The sequence below is a fragment of the Vicugna pacos genome, chromosome 1 (assembly GCF_048564905.1).
Source record: "Vicugna pacos chromosome 1, VicPac4, whole genome shotgun sequence".
Lineage (NCBI taxonomy): Eukaryota > Metazoa > Chordata > Mammalia > Artiodactyla > Camelidae > Vicugna > Vicugna pacos.
The window spans coordinates 44097994-44115052 of NC_132987.1; the positions used below are offsets into that span (position 1 = coordinate 44097994).

Below are 17059 nucleotides of genomic sequence, written 5' to 3' on the forward strand. Positions count from 1 at the left end.
GGACACTTTTTGATAAAGGTAAGAATTAAGCAAATGGTACCCACTGAAACTAAGGTCCTAATTTATTTCAAAATTTTAAAATTTTTATATCTTGCATAATTATGACTATACAAATCTAACATACACTTAAGGCTAAATTATTGATTCCTTTATAATCTCACTGTGGAATGAAAAATTCAGCACTAGGTATTTTATTCCTTTTTTTTCCTTTTAATGTAGTCTGGAATCTTATTCATTTTTTCCATTATTTTTAAAAATTACATTTTCTTGTCTATTTTACTCTGTATCTGAGTTCCATGTACTTACCCTATTTTCAAACTCTCTTGTTGGTGTTAACTGAGGTCTTGAGTAATGGCTACGACCTTATCAGATATATGCCTTTATGTTGAGTATTTTAAAGGGAGGGAATATGAAGGACCCAGAGGAAAGAATAGAGATTTTAATAACTGATAATATCAGCCATACCATATACAGCTGGCTCTCTGTAAGGACTGAGAGAGTATATTATTAGTTTTATAATTTTTAAAATCTGCATTTAGATTATCTGTATCTGTATATGGTATGTGATTAATCCTCACGAATGCACGTGAATATGCACATATACTGTGCATACTTGGGTAGACCTGGTATACTTCAGTCAGTGTTGAAAGAACAAGACAGGTGAAAGAGGCAGCAATGGTTATTTTATAAGCTATTTAACTAAGTGAGATGAATCTGAAAGAGAGTCAGGTCCAACTTGCTGAGAACATTTATTGCTGTCAGTCAAGATTAACAAAGTATAGAACGTCTTAGCTGAACATGAACCAAGGGGAGCACCACCTTGTTCTTCTGGCGATAGTCCTTGGTGGCCAGGGTATCATAGGCTGGCGGGCTGCCATTGCCCCTTTCTCTGAGATGTCTTGGTGGTACTCCCTGCTCCTCAGTGACTAGCTTTGCTGCACAGTTTGAAGCCGCTTCATTTTTGTTTTTTGCCTTCGAGCAGTTCTCAGTTTTTTAGTTTTTAAGAAACTATCCTCTACTTGGTAAAGAAAGTCTTCAATTCGTCCAACCTAGAAGAAATAAACAGATACAGTTAGATTTGTGATTGTTTTCCTGGGTTTTGTGTATTTAGGAAAATGGTGGGGTTTTTAAAAGTAAACGATACATGGACCTGCATCTCAGGGTCCCCTGTCTTAGAGACACGAAGCAGATTTGCAGGAATATGCTTTGCTGTCCGTCCTACATATTGGGTATGGGGATGGGATTATCGTCAACCTCTGTCTTTAATGGTCAGTAAAACCAGGGATTTCAAAAGGAAATAAATGGTGAAAAATTATCCCATTATCCAAAAGAAGAATGAAAACTAACAAACTCTACCCCCTTCAAAACCAGAGATTCTAGCGTGGGTTTGCCTCTGGCCAACTTGGGAGAAAAATTAATATTCCACATTTTCTTAGCAAGAGCCATTTTTCTTTTAAATCAAAAGGAAAATTTGAAAAAAAAAGATAAAATAATGGTATACAATAGTTCTTAAAAATAAATTACTAGTCTTTCTCCAAAGAAAACTTGTAATTATTCAGTGATGGTTAATGTATTATACTATTTGTCAGAAAGAACTATAGAGTAAAACAGTTTACATCTATATGCTGAGTTGAGCCCTCACGATGAATAACAGTTCATACTTAACCCTGACTCCTGGGACTTGCATATTGTATGAGTCTAAAGTCACTCACTGAAGATCCTGTTGTCATAAAGTTAGCTCAAAGCTAGAGCACTTACTATTCAAGGTGCATGAACATGTCATCTACTTAAGATAAAAGCACTTACAAGTTCAATTTTCCAATTTTGAGCTCTACTTTTAAATCAGTTGATTTATCATTCAGAGTAATATCCAAAAGGTAATTCAGGTTGTCAAAAAGAGAATAATAAATGGTAGCACTCATGTATGTTATGTTAGGTCTTATTCCAGGTGATATAAACTGTCCGTTGGTTTCCTTTAGAAAATAAGATAACTTATTTACATGAATACAATTCTTTCTGAAAACCTAAAATTACTTCAGGTAAAAATTTCTAAAAGCAAATTGTTGTCTATAACATTTGATAATTGCAGCAATCATCAAAATGATTTGACAGAATATTTTTGGATCCTGTCATGAAGTCAATGCATTATGCTATGTACCCCATCCATTTATATTATCTGACTTACACCAGAACTATAGGTTAAACATTAACATAAAGCACAATCAAAACAAGCGTAATGGATGGCACTCAACCATTACTTCCATAGTTGAGTTGATGACTGATCCATATTATTTACACTGAAAATGCATTGTCTAAATCAAAGTTCTTTACAATGATAATGTTTATAATTAGCCCAAATACAATTAAAATTACAGACCTAATGCAACAAAAAAAGCTTCCTTCAATGATACAGAAAATGAATTGTTTCTAAACATCCATTATGTGGTTGCTATCTGTTTTTAAAAAAAACTGTGTTTATTAAGAGCAGTGTTGACTCACTGGGTTGCCTTTCATTTAAAAAGACAAAGACAGAGAAGAAACATAAGATGTGTCACTGGAATAGGGAGTATTGCCAAATTAAGCTGGGAGGTCTGGAGTACATGCTTTGTGTATGTCTCACCCGACCTATGTGTTCACCTCCTACCTGGTCTGTCCACATGCTACCCTTTCAACCCATTCTCCTAATGATATGAGGATGATCTTTTAAAAGTGTATATCTGGTCACATTTCCCCCTGCTTAAAATACCTAAATGGAGTCCTAAGCCCTTAACATGGTCTACACAGCTCTGGGTGATCTGATTATACTTCCATCTCTAATTCTGGCTCCTGTCTCTCAGTTTGCTTTAGCCATGTGGTACATCTTCAGTTTTCTGAGAACAGCTGTTCAGTGTTCTCTACAGCCTTGATCTTTCTAATGCTATGCCCTCTGATGGAACACTCCCATTAGAACCCTTACATATCCTCTGTATTTCAGGTTTAACATCAGTACCTCAGGGACATCCTCCTTGATAAGCCAGACCAGGCTGGGTCTCTCAGTGACGTTTTCCCATAGCAACCCATTCATCTCTTTGCATATTGAATTTTTTTACTTAATGTTTTATAATGATTTATATAATATCTATCTTCCCACCTGGGCTTTAAGCTCCATAAGACAGGCAACTACTTTTCACTATTCCTGGTACCTAGGATATGGTAGACCCGCAATAATCCTCCTCTCTGATAATAGAGCTGAAGACACCAGTGTGTTCAGACAGCAGTGTGTTTTTCCATACTCAAAGTGATGACTGGTATGAAGCATATCAGAAGGCTTTCTTTTCTTTTACAAATTAAATAATCACTGCCTTCATTATCCTATTACCATTGTTTAGCTTTCAGACTCTCTAGGCAAGGTAATAACAAATTGTCTTCTCCATACTTGGGACAGCCAAAGGTAGAAAGGCACTAGATGAAGAGTCAGAACAGTGAGTTCTGCTCTTGGCCTGGTTTATAATCCTGACCTGTGGCAAGTCACTTGGCCTTTCTGAGCCTTTAGTGAAGAAAGGATTAGCTTGGATGATCTCCAAGGACACACCAAGCCAAAAAATTCCATGACTTGTACTCACATCAAATTTCAGTTAGTCCAGTCTGGAGATGTGCCCTCACAATTTTCAAATCAGAGGTTATTCTCTTAGATTATACCATTAGATGAATGACACAATATGCAGTAAAGTAAGTCAATTTTAGCGTCTGTACTTACTGAAGTATAGGACAGCTGCAACATGTTTTTTAGTAAAGCTGGTTCTTTATTTTCTTTTTTTAAGTCAAGGAAAGAAAAATGCTGGTTGAAGAGAAAATAGATTCATATAACTAAGAAGAACAGATTGCAAATGATAGAAATTTCTATAAAGCCCTTAGGGAAATAAAACACAAAGAAATATGTAAGCAAGTAAGGAAGGAAATGAGCCAGTTTTGGGAGCAGAGTCCTTATTAGAACTTCTTTTTGGTACAGGATCTACTTGCTTAACTATATCATAGTCTACTTGGTCATTCTGGGTCTAATTTACCCATTTGCAAAATGGGCAGGTAACATTTTCTTGTGTATCTATGTGCCATTGCTGACTTGGCATTACTGAGATACGGACATCAGACCAAATGATCTTGCAGAGAATTTTGGGATGCCAGATGATTGAGGGGAACTGAAGTTCTCAGTAATAGGGCAGATTTTCACCTGTCATATGAGTATCAGTCATAATCCACATCAAAGAGTTAGGAAATTGTTATTAGTTAGTTTCTCAGGACTTTTAAATTCTTGTACACAAAAGTCTGTCAGTTATGACTTAGTGTAGAGTTAAAACATTCAGAACAAAGATGACTTTGAAAGTGTAAAAGAGAAGACAGCCTGAGAAGTACAGGAGATCTCAAAGTTGAAATTCTAACAGTACAAACAAAAAATACCAATTAGGAAGAAATGTGGAGGTAACTAAATACACTAATATATATTACAGTAAGGCTTCTAGTCAGCTCAGATCTCAAAGGAAGTACTTTTGTTTTTTCGTGCAAATATTTATGGAACATTTACTGTGTATTTGGCATTGTACTAAGGTGGTAAGCAAAAATAGCGAGATGTTTGTTTATGAGGAACTCATATACACGTAGGCAGTTAATGAAAAAAAAAGATTGCAACAAAGCATAAACATTTGTATAAGAATTTTGTACAAAAAATTTGTCAGCAAAAATGTCACAATTCTGTCTGAAGGAATGTGAAGGTGATAGAAGCCAGGACAAGGATCTCATCTCATTCCAGACAGGGGAAGTGGCACCCATAAAAGCAAGTCTGGGAAAGCACAGGGCTGTTTGATAGGGGTGAGTCACTAACACCACAGATGTGGGAATGGGGATACTGGGAGTAGAGCTATATATGGCAGGAAATATAGACTGGGGTCAGCTTGTAAAAAGTTAAAAAATATTTAGCCCTGGGGTTAGAAAGATAAATCTGGTGCCATTGTTGTGTGGTGGAAGGCAGCCAGGAGACTAGGGGCAGGTGGATCAATTAGGTGCCAGTGCAATAGGATATGAAAAATACTGTGAGGACCTGCATCAAGGATTTAAGAGACATTTAGGAAGTAAGAGCTATAGTTTTGATGAAAAATTCTGTGTTGGGGTTAGAAGGCAGGCAGAATTAGGAATGACTGTGAAGTTCTTCATTTGAGATAATGATGGTATCTTAATGAGGTAAGGACTAAAATTCGATGAACAGTTTTAGGGAAAAAGAATAGGTTTGATTAGTGACTAATATAAGAGGTAGAAAAAAAAGTCACATAATCAAAAATGTGTTGAAAAATGGACCTGTAGTAATAGTCTAGTACTAGGCTAAAAGCCAGAATGATGCAAAACTCCTAATTGAAAAGGAAAAAAAAAACCCAACCCACTATTTTGTAGTCTACTATGTGAAAAGCATTCTAGCAGTTAAAAAGTCCTAAGAAAAATGAACAAAAAATGATGCTTTCGGTTATTCAGAACAAAAAGGTGGTCATGGCAGAGACACAGCCTGCTGGGTCAAAGCCCAATATATCTGGGTTAGATTCCCAGCTCCAGCGTGTTCTTGGTGTGTAACTTTGGGCAAACTTATTGAAGTTCTTGGAACCCAAGTTTCTCTATCAATCAGTGGCTTCACAGGGTCCTACCGAGATTAAACAATTTATGTGACGTATTTGCATAGGTCAGAATTACATTTATTTTGTAGTAGTAGTAATACTTGAATCCAGAAGTGTATGCCCAGTAAATAGAAAAGACATAAATGAATTAAAAAATGCATAAAACAGTGAAATTGGATTAAAAGCTAAACAGCTTTACCTAATAGACCTGTGTTTTTGACCTCTACTCTGTGAAGGACGCTACCTCATTAACTCTGCCAAGTATAGATATTTGACGTGCTTTAAAGCCTTGTGAGTAGGTCTCAAAGTTCCACTGTATAAAAGGCAGAATTAGGAGGGGCAGAGAAAGGAGAGGGAAGATGAGTTTCTGATAGTACATATTAATTGCAAGTTTAATATAAATCAGCAGTATTCTCTAGTTAGCCCAAACTGATCTGATGATAGACTACAATATTTAAAATATGTCTCAAAAGGGACTATAGTTTTTTCCCTTCTCTGCTCAGGTCCTATCCCATCTGGGCTATCATACTCAGTTCTGGGTACGTCCAGGGTCTTAACACCAAATTGTATGAAAAGTTGAAGGATCTGGAGGTGTCTACTATGGAGAAGAGAAAACAACAGGAATCTGTGGTATCTTTAGGTATGTCAACGTTGTTATGTAAAGAGTGATGGATTTGTTTTGTGTTAGCTTATAAATTTGAAAGAGAGTACTAGCTAGAATTATAAGACGAGTTTGATTTTCAGTCCTTCCACTGGTGATGTGACTTAATTTCTGAACTTTAATTTTCTCACCTCTAGTTTAAATAAGAAATTAATAATAATCAAAGTCTACTTACAGGGTTTTTTTGTGAGGATTAAATGGCTTGATGTTTGTGGAAAGCTCTTGACAAATGGCTAAGTCCTCCACAAAGATTATAATAGCACCTTGTGTAGTGCCTGGTGGTTTCATAATGGGTTTTCAAATTTCTCATCCTATAACTGCATCGTATTATTCACTGATGCACTAAATAAATTTAGTAAATATATTAAAATATTTCTTTTCAGTTAATAATTTTTTTAGAATATCAAAACAGGATTTTTCTACTGGACTCCAGGATAAAATACAACATTTTTATAGATTAAAATAATATGTTTTTCCACATGCAAAACTACTTTATAGGCACTTTTGGTACTGATTATTTTCTCCAATAATTATGTGACTGTTTTCTCTAATAATTTTTTTCCTGTAACATTGGTTTGTATCTTATGTGTAAGTGGAGAGTGTGGGGATTCCTTGAGGTCAGGAGACCCTCTGTTTATTTGAGAGCTTTCTTGTGAAGGAGGATTGCTACTGACTCACTATCATTTTGTGGTGCTGACTGTGGCTTCATTTGTGCATAGATCCAACCTAATTTCATTTGGTAATTGAAGGCATGTGAACCAGAGGTGAAAGCAATATTACTGCTTTCCATTTATTGTGCAAAGGCTGACCATGAGACCAAGGGCATTGCTAAGGAAGAAGATGAGTTTTAGGGCATAGAGAGTTAGAAATGGGGACAAACTAAGGAAAAAAATGACAAGCTCAACATGAACAAAGCTGGAGAGGGATGATAACAGAAAGGGACAACACAGTGCTGGCCTAATAGAGCTTTGAAAGGGGAGTCATTTGGATGTAGTAGAGGGGAAGGAGAGTCACCTTTCCCTCCCATAGTCATTTAAAATCAAATACTTTTGTCGTGAGTTGAATTGCATTCCCTCAAAATTCTATGTTGAAGTCTTCCGAATGTGCACTTATCTGGAGATAGGGTTTTTATAGAGGTCATCAAGTTAAAATGAGGTCTTTAGGGCGGTGGGCCCTAACCTAGGTATCCTTATAAAAAGTGGACATTTGGATACACTCACATAGGGAGAATACCAGGTGAGGATGAAGGCAGAGATTAAGGTGATATTTCTACAGTCCAAGGTATGATAAAGATTGCCAGCAAACCACCAGAAACTAGGAGGGAGGCATGGAACTGATTCTTCCTCACAGCCCTAAGAAGGTACCAACCATGATGATACTTTGAGTTTGGACTACCAGCCTCCAGAACTGTGATGATAAATTTCTATTGTTTAAGCCACTCAGTTTGTGGTACTTTGTTACAGCGATCCTAGAAAATTAATATGACAGCAGATGGTTCCTGATTTCTGACTTACAATTTTTTGAATTTATGATGGTGCAAAAATGATACATATTCAGTAGAAACCACACTTGAAATTTTGAATTTTGATCTTTTCCTGGCCTAGCGATATGGAGTCTGGTACTATAATAGGGAGCAACAAATCTGACTCCATATTCCTTTAGCTCTAACCCTGTGCTCTGTTTCCTGTGCTCAGTCATGCTGGTTCTGTACCTTTTGTAACAGAATGTTGCCTATAGCCTGAAATACAGAGGATAGCCCATTCTCAAGGCTTTGACCTTTAAGGGTATAACATTTTTTCACTCACATAGAGATAAAAAGTTGCAGAACAGAGAATAACATTTGCCTTGTTAGAAGTTTACAGGAACATCATGACCTGACCTACTCTAACAGCTGCGAGAACAAAGGATTCTGACACCAAGAAGTTTGCAACGATCAACCCACCTCCCCTTTTTAGTATAAAAGGAGCCTGAATTCTGACTTGGGTAAGATGGTTCTCTAGGACATTATTAGTCCCCTATCTTCTCTGTCTGCTGGCTTTCTGAGTAAAGTCATTATTCCCAACACTTTGTCTCCCAATTTACTGGCCTGTTGTGTGGCGAGCAGAATGAGTCTGGACTTGGTAAGAACACTCTGTCATAATGCTGAGCAGTGGCAGCGAGCCGCAGCTCCCAGTCAGTCACACAATCCCAAGGGTAAACAACCTTACCCTCCCACAACCATCCTGTACCCATACAACCATTCTAGTTTTCACTCTTAGTACTCTGTTCCATAAATTACCTGAGCTATTCAACACTTTATTATAAAATAGGCTTTGTGTTGTTAGATGATCTTGCCCAACTGTAGGTGAATCCAAGTCCTCTGAGCACATTTAAGGAAGGCTCGGCTGACCTATGATGTTCAGAAGCTTGGGTGTATTAAATAATTTCCAACTTAATGATGTTTTCAGCTTACGATGGGTTTATTGAGAGGTAACCCTACTGTAAGTCAAGGAAGATCTGTACTAAGCCATAAAGTTCACTTAAGTTCTAGTTTTTCCCCTCAAACATGACTTTAGTGATTTCTGCAGTTCACTTTTCCTGCTGGTTGATGCTTCCTACTTCATTGATGCCCCCTGCAGGCTTTGTATATACCTTGGGAACCAGGGTGGTTTCTTTCCAGTAATGACAGTGAGAGGAAGTTGATCTCAAACACAAATGCATGGGTAAATTATACTGAGAAGAAAGACACTGGGCTTGAAATGGGACGTCCTATTGGATTTCATGTAGTCTCGATTCAGGAGAGAAGATTAGGTTTGTTTATAGGGGTTTGTTGGTACATGTTCATGCCTTAGGGATTGGGTGCTCAAAGGATTTTTTTTTTTAATCTTTTAAAGACATCTTTTCGGAGGAAAAAAGATAGATGAAATAAGAATCAGATCTGTCAGGAATTAATGTCATGTTTATATGACTGTTGTTGTGGTTATAGAATGAGACTGTGTTTCCAGCGATTAGCAGGGTGGACCAAAATTCTCTTGGCAAAGCAGCCATTTCACTCCACCAATAGTGGATTTGATAACGTTAGTTTCCTTGCTCTGTTCCAAGTTAGTTTCCAGACCAAATACTTTTAAATATTTATCATCCAAAGTGATTTGAATTTTAATTCTTATTAGAATGACAATTGTTTTCAAACAGGCTTGAAATTAATTTCTAAAATAAAGTTAGTTTCTGAAACGGAGTTCTGCTATTCATAATATAGCAGTTTCCTTTAGCTTTTGGCTAGCATTCAAACAGACAAACAAGCCTCATATTTCCCCTTTCTGATTTAGTGAATTTAGTATGTTAGCCAATATTTTAGTCGTAAAAGTAAAAGGCATAAATTCTGAGGCACCTACCCCTGAGATACTACAAAGTGTGCAAAAAACCTTCCTGCTAAACTGTATTATCAATTCCTAATTGAAAATTCCCATAATAATAAATAGCACTTTAAAAAATTATGTTTAGTATAGAGCTGAAGAGCATTTTTAAAACCTTGATATTTTGTTTAGGAAAACCAGGACTCTTCACAAATACGTTTTCAAGTTTAATGGCATAATTTATCTGAAGGTTTGAATTTATTTTTTTTAACTTTTTGAGACAATTGCAGATTCACATGCATCAGTAAGAAGTAACACACTTGCCCTTTTGTAGCCACACCTATTTTCCTCCTTGCTTCACCCTCTTATTCTAATTCTTGTCAACCACTAATGTGTTGTCCATTTCTATAATTTTGTCATTTTAAGAAGGTTATATAAATGGAATCATATAGTATATAACTCCATTATTCTCTGGGGATTTATTCAGGTTATTGTTTGTTCCTTTTTGTTGCTGAGTAGTATTCCATGGTATGGATGCACAGTTTAATGATTCACTCTTTGAAGGATACGTACATTGCTTCCATTTCTCTGGGATAAATAAATGCCGAGGAGTACTGCTGCTTGGTCATATGTTTGTGCATAATTAATTTTTTTAGAAACTGTCATATTTCCTTCAGTTACTTCATTTTACATTTCTACCAGCAGTGTATGAGTGACCTAATTTCTCTGCATCCTTACCAACATTTAGTGCTGCTACTAATTTTTATTTTAGCCATTTTGATAGGTATGTATCGATTTATCTCATTACAGTTTTAATTTGTATTTCTCTAATGACAAATCATGCTGAACATCTGTTAACATGCTTAACTGGCATTCTCTTTGGTGAAATGTCTGTTCATGTCTTTTACCTCCTTTCAAATTGAATCAACTTTTTTTTACTGTTGAATTTTGAGAGGTCTTTATATAATCTAAATACTTATCTTTTGTTGGGCATATGGTTTGAAAATGTTTTCTCTCACTCTGTAGCTTGTCATTTCATCCTTTTTAACAGGGTTTTTCTGATTTCAATTTTGCTCATCACAGAGTGAAACTTTTTAATTTTGATGATGTCTAACTTATCAATTAGACTTTTATGGATCAGACTTTTGGTGTCAAGTCTAAGAAAAGAACTCTTTGTATAGACTAAGATCCCAAAGATTTTCTTCTATTTTTTTCTAAAAGTTTTACATTGTTAGTCAATTTCTGTGTCAAGTGTCTTGTTTGTTTGTTTGTTTTTGGTTTGTTTTTACCTATGGGTGTCCAAATACTCTTGCACCATTTGTTGAAAAGGCTGTCTTTCCTTTATTGAATTGCATTTGCACCTTTATAAAAAAATCAATTAAGCGTATTTCTGTGAGTTTACTTCTAGGTTTTTAATTTCATTTCATTGGCCTATGTTTCTGTCACTCCACCAGTACCACAAAGTCTGGGTTACTGTAGCTATATAAAAAGTCTTGAAATCAGGTAGACTGATTGCTTTCAGTTCACTCTCTTTCTACGGTGTTTAAGCTATTCCATTTACTATGGCATTCCATATAAATTTTAAAGTAGCCTTGTCTTTATTTATGAAAATTCTTGCTGAGATTCTAATAGGAATTGCATTATACCATTTTGTTGATATGGTAGATTACATTGAATTTTAAATATTCAAGCAGTCTTGCTTGCATCCCTGGCGTGAACCCAACTTGGTTATGGCATGTAATTCTTTTTACATATTGCTGAGTTCTATTTGCTAACATTTTAAAGATTTTTGCCTCTGTATTCATAAGGGAGTTTGCAGAGGGTTTTTTGGGTACTGTTTCTGTCTGTTTTGTATCAGGTAATACCAACTTCATAACATGAATTGGAGAGGGCTTCCTCCTCTTAATGTTTTTGCAAAGAGATTGTATACAATTGGTGTCAAACCAGATTGGCTTGGAGACTTCTTTTGGGGGAGTTTAAAATTATGAATTAAATTCCTTTAATAGTTACAGAATGATTCAAATTATTTCATGTTGGGTGAGTTATGGTACTTTGTGTTTCTTGAGAAATTGACACATTTCATCTACATTGTTAAATTTATGTGTGTGGAGTTCATCATCATAGTTCCTTATCATTTTGACATCTGCAGGGTCTATAGTGATATCCTGTTTTATTCCTAATATAGATGGTTTGTGTCTTCTCTCTTTTTTTCTTCATTAGTCTTGCTAGAGGTCTGTAAATTTTATTAACCTGTTCAAAAAATCAGCTGTTTCATTTATTTTCTCTATTTTTCTGTTTTCTACTTCATTGATTTCTAATCTTTGTTATTTCCTTCTGTATGCTTGTTTTGAGTTTATTGTGCTCTTTTTTCCCCTAGGTTTTTGAGTCAGGGCTTCAATTATTTCCTCTTTTATAATGTACACACTTAGTGTTATAAAGTTCTCTTTCACTGCTGCTTTATCTGTATCCCACAGATTTTGATATTTTCTATTTTCATTTTCATTCAGTTCAATGTATGTTTTTTTCATTTTCCTTTACGCTTCTTTTTTGATCCATGGACTCTTCAAGTATTTAGAAAATTCCTTGTTATTTTTCTATTATTGATTTCCAGTTTGATTCTATTGCAGTTGAAAATACTTAAAATTTCAGTTTTTAAACATTTGTTGAGATCTATTTATGGCCCAGGATATGGTCTGTTTTGGTATGTGTTCTATGGGCACTTGAAAAGAATATGTATTCTGCTTCTAGGGCATGGATTGTTCTGTAAATGTTGGTTAGATCCCATTGGTTGATGGTGTTGTTGAATTCTATATCCTTGCTGATTTTTCTGCTTAGTTGTTCTATCAATTGTTGAAAGATAGAGGGTGAAATAGCCAACTATAATTGTGGAAATGTCTATTTTTCCTTTTAGTCCTATCAGTTTTTGTTTCATGTATTTTGCAGCCTCGTTGTCTGGTACATACACATTTAGGATTGCTATGTTTTCTTGGTAGATTAATCCTTTTATCATTATATAATGTTTCTCTCTGTAATGTCCTCTCTGCCTCTGGTCACTTTCTTTTCTTTGAAGTCCACTTTGTCTGATATTAATACAACCACTACTGCCTTCCTTATATTAATATTTGTGTGCTCTATCTTTTTCCACCCTTGGACTTTTAGCCCACCTATGTCACTATATTTGAAGTGAATTTGTAGACTGTATATGGTTGAATCATAATTTTAAATTCATGTTGTGCCAATCTCTGTCTTTAAATTGGTGTATTTAGACTATTTATGTTTATGATAATTATTGGTATGTTAGGACTTAGATTATCTTTTTTTTTTTTTTGCTTTCTTTTTTCCTTTGGTTTTTGCTTCTCTCTTTTTTCCCCTTACCTTCCTATATGTACTTGAACATTTTTTATAATCCATTTTAATATATTTAGAGTATTTTTAGTGGATCTTTTTGTATTGTTTATTTTGTTCTAGGATATATTACATATATTTATATATATTTACTGTATATATATGTTTATATGTATATATATTTCAGGTTACTGGTGTCATTGTTTTAAGTTCAGTTGAAAAATTTAATATCTCTTTATCCTCTTTCATTTATAATTGTCTTAAAGTTATTAATTATTGATTCAATTTCTTTAGTAAATATAGGTCTATTTATTCTTTTTTGAGTTTTGGCAGATTGTGTCTTTCAAGGAATTGGACCATTTCAGATGGGTTATCGTATTGTGGGCATAAAACTGTTCAGAGTATTTCTTTATTATCCTTTTAATTTCCATGGGATCTATGGTGATGTCCTTTCTTTCATTTCTAATGTTAGTAATTTGTGTCCTCTTTTTGTCCCCTTGGTTAGATGGCTAGAAACCTTTCAATTTCATTGATCTTTTCAAAGAATCATCTTTTGGTTTGGTTGATTTTCTCTATTGATTTTCTGTTTTTACTTTCATTGATTTCTGCTGTAACACATTTTTTTTTCCTTCTGCTTACTTTGGATTTATTTGCTCCTATTTTTCTAGTTTCCTAAGGTGAAACTTAGATCATGGATTTTAGATCTTTCTTCCTCCCCAATATGTGCAGTTAATACTGTAAATTTCCCTCTGAGCACTACTTTCACTGCATCCCACAAAGTTTGAGAAGTTGTGTTTTTATTTTCATTTAGTTCAACATATTATAATGTTTCTTTTGAGATTTCTTCTTTGATCCATGTGTGATTTAGAAGTGTGTTATTAATCTGCACATATTCTAAAATTTTCTAGTTATCTTTCTGTAATTAATCTCTAGCTTAATTCCATTGTAGTCTTAGAGCAGACATTGTATGATTTCTGTTATTTTAAATTTGTTAAGGTATGTTTTATGGCTCAGAATTTGGCCCAGATGTGGCTCAGATTAGTGTTTTTTGTGATTTTAAGAAATACGTGTATTTTGCTTTGTTCAATAAAGTAGTATGTAGAGATCCATTCTATCTAGTTGATTAATGGTGTTATTGGGTTCAACTGTGTCCTTACTGGTTTTCTGCCTGGTGGATCTTTTCATTTGTGATAGAGTGGTATTGAAGTCTCTTAACTATGATAGTGGATTCATCTGTTTGTCCTTGTAGTCCTATCAGTTTTGGCCTCATGAAGTTTGATGTTCTATTGTTAGGTACACACAGATTAAAAAAAAATGTCTTATTGAAGAACTGACACCTTTATCATATGTAATGCCCTTCTTGATCTCTAATATTATGTTTCTTACTTTGAAGTCTGCTCTGTCTGGATTTAACATAGCTACTTCCACTTTCTTTTGATAAGTGCTAGCATGGTATATTTTTCTCCATCCATTTACTTTTAATATATATATGTTTGTATACTTAAAGTGGGTTTATTGTAGACAGCATATAGTTGGGACATATTTTTTGATCCACTCTGACAATCTGATTTTTGATTGGTGCATTTATATGATTGGCATTCAAAGTATTAATTGACATTATTGAATTAATATCTACCATATTCATTCCCGTTTTCTATTTGTTGCCTTTGTTCTTTGTTTCTATTTTTGTTTTCGCTGAGAGCTTAGTTAAGCTACTCCATGGTACTTCTGTCATAGAATCCATCTTGTTGCATCCAAATGCCCTGCAAGGGGCCTTAAACTGATACTAACTCTTCATGCAAGCACATGACTTTGATAACAACCTGTGGAGTCACAAGCAAATGTAAGTCCTTATATGGCTTCTGCCAGTAGTCCTTGTGATCAGCAGTCCCTCACAGGGCCTTTCCCTTGGGCATCTTTTAGAAAAGCTTATAAGCTTAATTAGGTCCCACTTATTTATTTTTGCTTTTATTTCTGTTGCCTCAATAGATAGCCCTAGGAGAACATTGCTGAGATTCATGGCAGAGAATATTTTGCCTGTTTTCTTCTAGGAGGTTTATGTTGTCTTGTCTTATGTTTTTGTCTTTAAGCCATTTTGAATTTATTTTTGCGTATGGTGCGAGGGAGTTTTCTAACTTCATTGATTTGCATACAGCTGTCCAGCTTTCCCAACACCAGTTGCTGAAGAGGCTGTCTTACCTCTACTGTATATTCTTGCCTGCTTTGTTGGAGATTGATTGATTGTAGATGTGTAGGTGTCCAAGTCTACTTTCAAACAACACTATATCACTACACAGGTAGTGTGTGTACCTTTTAATAATAGAATGATCCTAATTAATTTCTCCTATCCCTAATATCATTGCTGTCATTCATTTTATTTATTTAGAAGCAAACATAAGCATTTGTATATATGTGTGTGTGTGTGTGTGTGTATACACACACACACACACACACGTACACATATAAGATGTATACATAATCATATGTACACATGTAAGATATATACATAATCATACATAATTCAATATACTATTGCTATTATATACGTAAGCATACATAATTGAATATGCTGTTACTATTATTATTGTCCATCTTGTCTTGCATGCTGTTTACTTTATCCATTAGAATCCTTAGCATATTAATCATAGTTGTGTTAAATTCTCAGTCTGATACTTCCAGCATCTCTGCCATATCTAGTTTGGATGCTTGCTTCGTCTCTTCAAATTGTATTTTTTGCTTTTTGGTATGCCTTGTAATTTTTTCTTGCTAGCCGGACATGCTGTACTGGGTAAAAGGAACTGCTGTAAATAGGCCTTTAGTACTGTGGCAGTTATTTGTGAGAGGAGGGGAAAAATTCTATAGTAATATGATTAGGTTTCAGTCTTTTAGTGAGCCTGTGCCTCTGGACTGTGAACTTCACAAGTGTTCCTCAGTTTTTTTGTCTCCTCTTAGGTGGGACAAGCTGGGTAGTGTGGGCTGGAGTTGGGTATTTTCCTTCCGCAGGTCAGTTAGGCCCTGATAATACTCCATAGGTGAGGCTCTGTTTAACTAGTTTCTTCTGAGGGCAGGCCTTGCTGAGAAGAACAGAGTGCTCTGACATATTTCAGAATGATTCTTTTCACCCTTCTCCTTCCAGAGGCCCAAGGGGATTTTCCTCCTGTATTTGTTATGGGAACCTGGTTGAGCTCACGGAAGTAAATCTCATAATATTGTGACTTCCTCTATGACTGGGTCACCCTAGAGTTTTTAATACTCAGTGTTGTCTGCACAGAGCATCCAGCAATCTGTCAATTATAATTCAGCTTTTCCAGCCTCAGGATTGGTTCCCATGACAGTTTCCACTCATGAGTCTCTGCTTTGGAAAGCCACATCTCTCTAGTCTTGGAGCAGAGGTTTGTCCTCTGTCCTTCACTCTCTTACAGATTCAAGAAGAGTTATAGATCATTTTAGTCTGTTCAGCTTTTTACATGTTGTTAGAATGGAGTGGTGATTTTCAAGCTTCTTATATGTGGAACTGAGAACCATAGCCCCACATACATTTAGGATCACATTATAGGATGTTAATATTTTTGCTTCCACCATCAAACATAATGAAAACAGTCTGTTTTCACTCATATTTTTGCTTGCTGTGTTCTTTCAATTTTCTTGGTATTTCAGAGTTTTTATTGTTTCTTTTCTATTTAGAGAACTTTCTTCAGCCATTTTTTAGGGTGAGTTGGCTGATGACAAATTCTTAGTTTTGCTTCATCTAAGAATGTCTTGATTTCTCCTGCATTCCTGAAAGATATTTTCACTGGGAATAGCATTCTGTGTTGACAGTTCTTTTCTGTCAGTACTTGAAAAATATGCCACTTTCTTTTGGCCTCGATATTTTTTAATGAAAAAATCCGCTGTCATTCAAATTGCTTTTCCCTTATAGTTAGTGAATCATTTCTCTTTTTAGCTGCTTTCAAGATTTTTCTTTGTCTTTAGTTTTTAGAAGTCTGACTGTGCTGCATCGTGGTGTGAATTTGAATTTATTCTATTTGGGGTTCACTCAGATTCCTAAATCTATAGTTTTATGTGTTTTGCCAAATTAAGGAAGTTTT

At 35.2% G+C, this 17059-nt stretch overlaps 1 protein-coding gene across 2 annotated transcripts in view; it reads right to left on the reverse strand.

Moving 5' to 3' along the window:
* Positions 1-732: 732 nt before the first annotated feature.
* The window catches only part of SPATA16 (spermatogenesis associated 16), a 203246-nt gene continuing 186919 nt past the window's right edge, over positions 733-17059 (reverse strand). The window contains exons 11-12 of one of the 2 annotated variants that reach the window (XM_072961099.1): positions 3737-3817; positions 733-1049 (exon numbers count right to left, since the gene is read on the reverse strand). In XM_072961099.1, the coding sequence (XP_072817200.1) occupies positions 927-1049; positions 3737-3817 (204 nt within the window). In that variant the 3' untranslated portion in view covers positions 733-926. The remainder of the gene's footprint in view (positions 1050-3736; positions 3818-17059) is intronic. The other variant, XM_006200791.3, reaches the window with a different exon arrangement.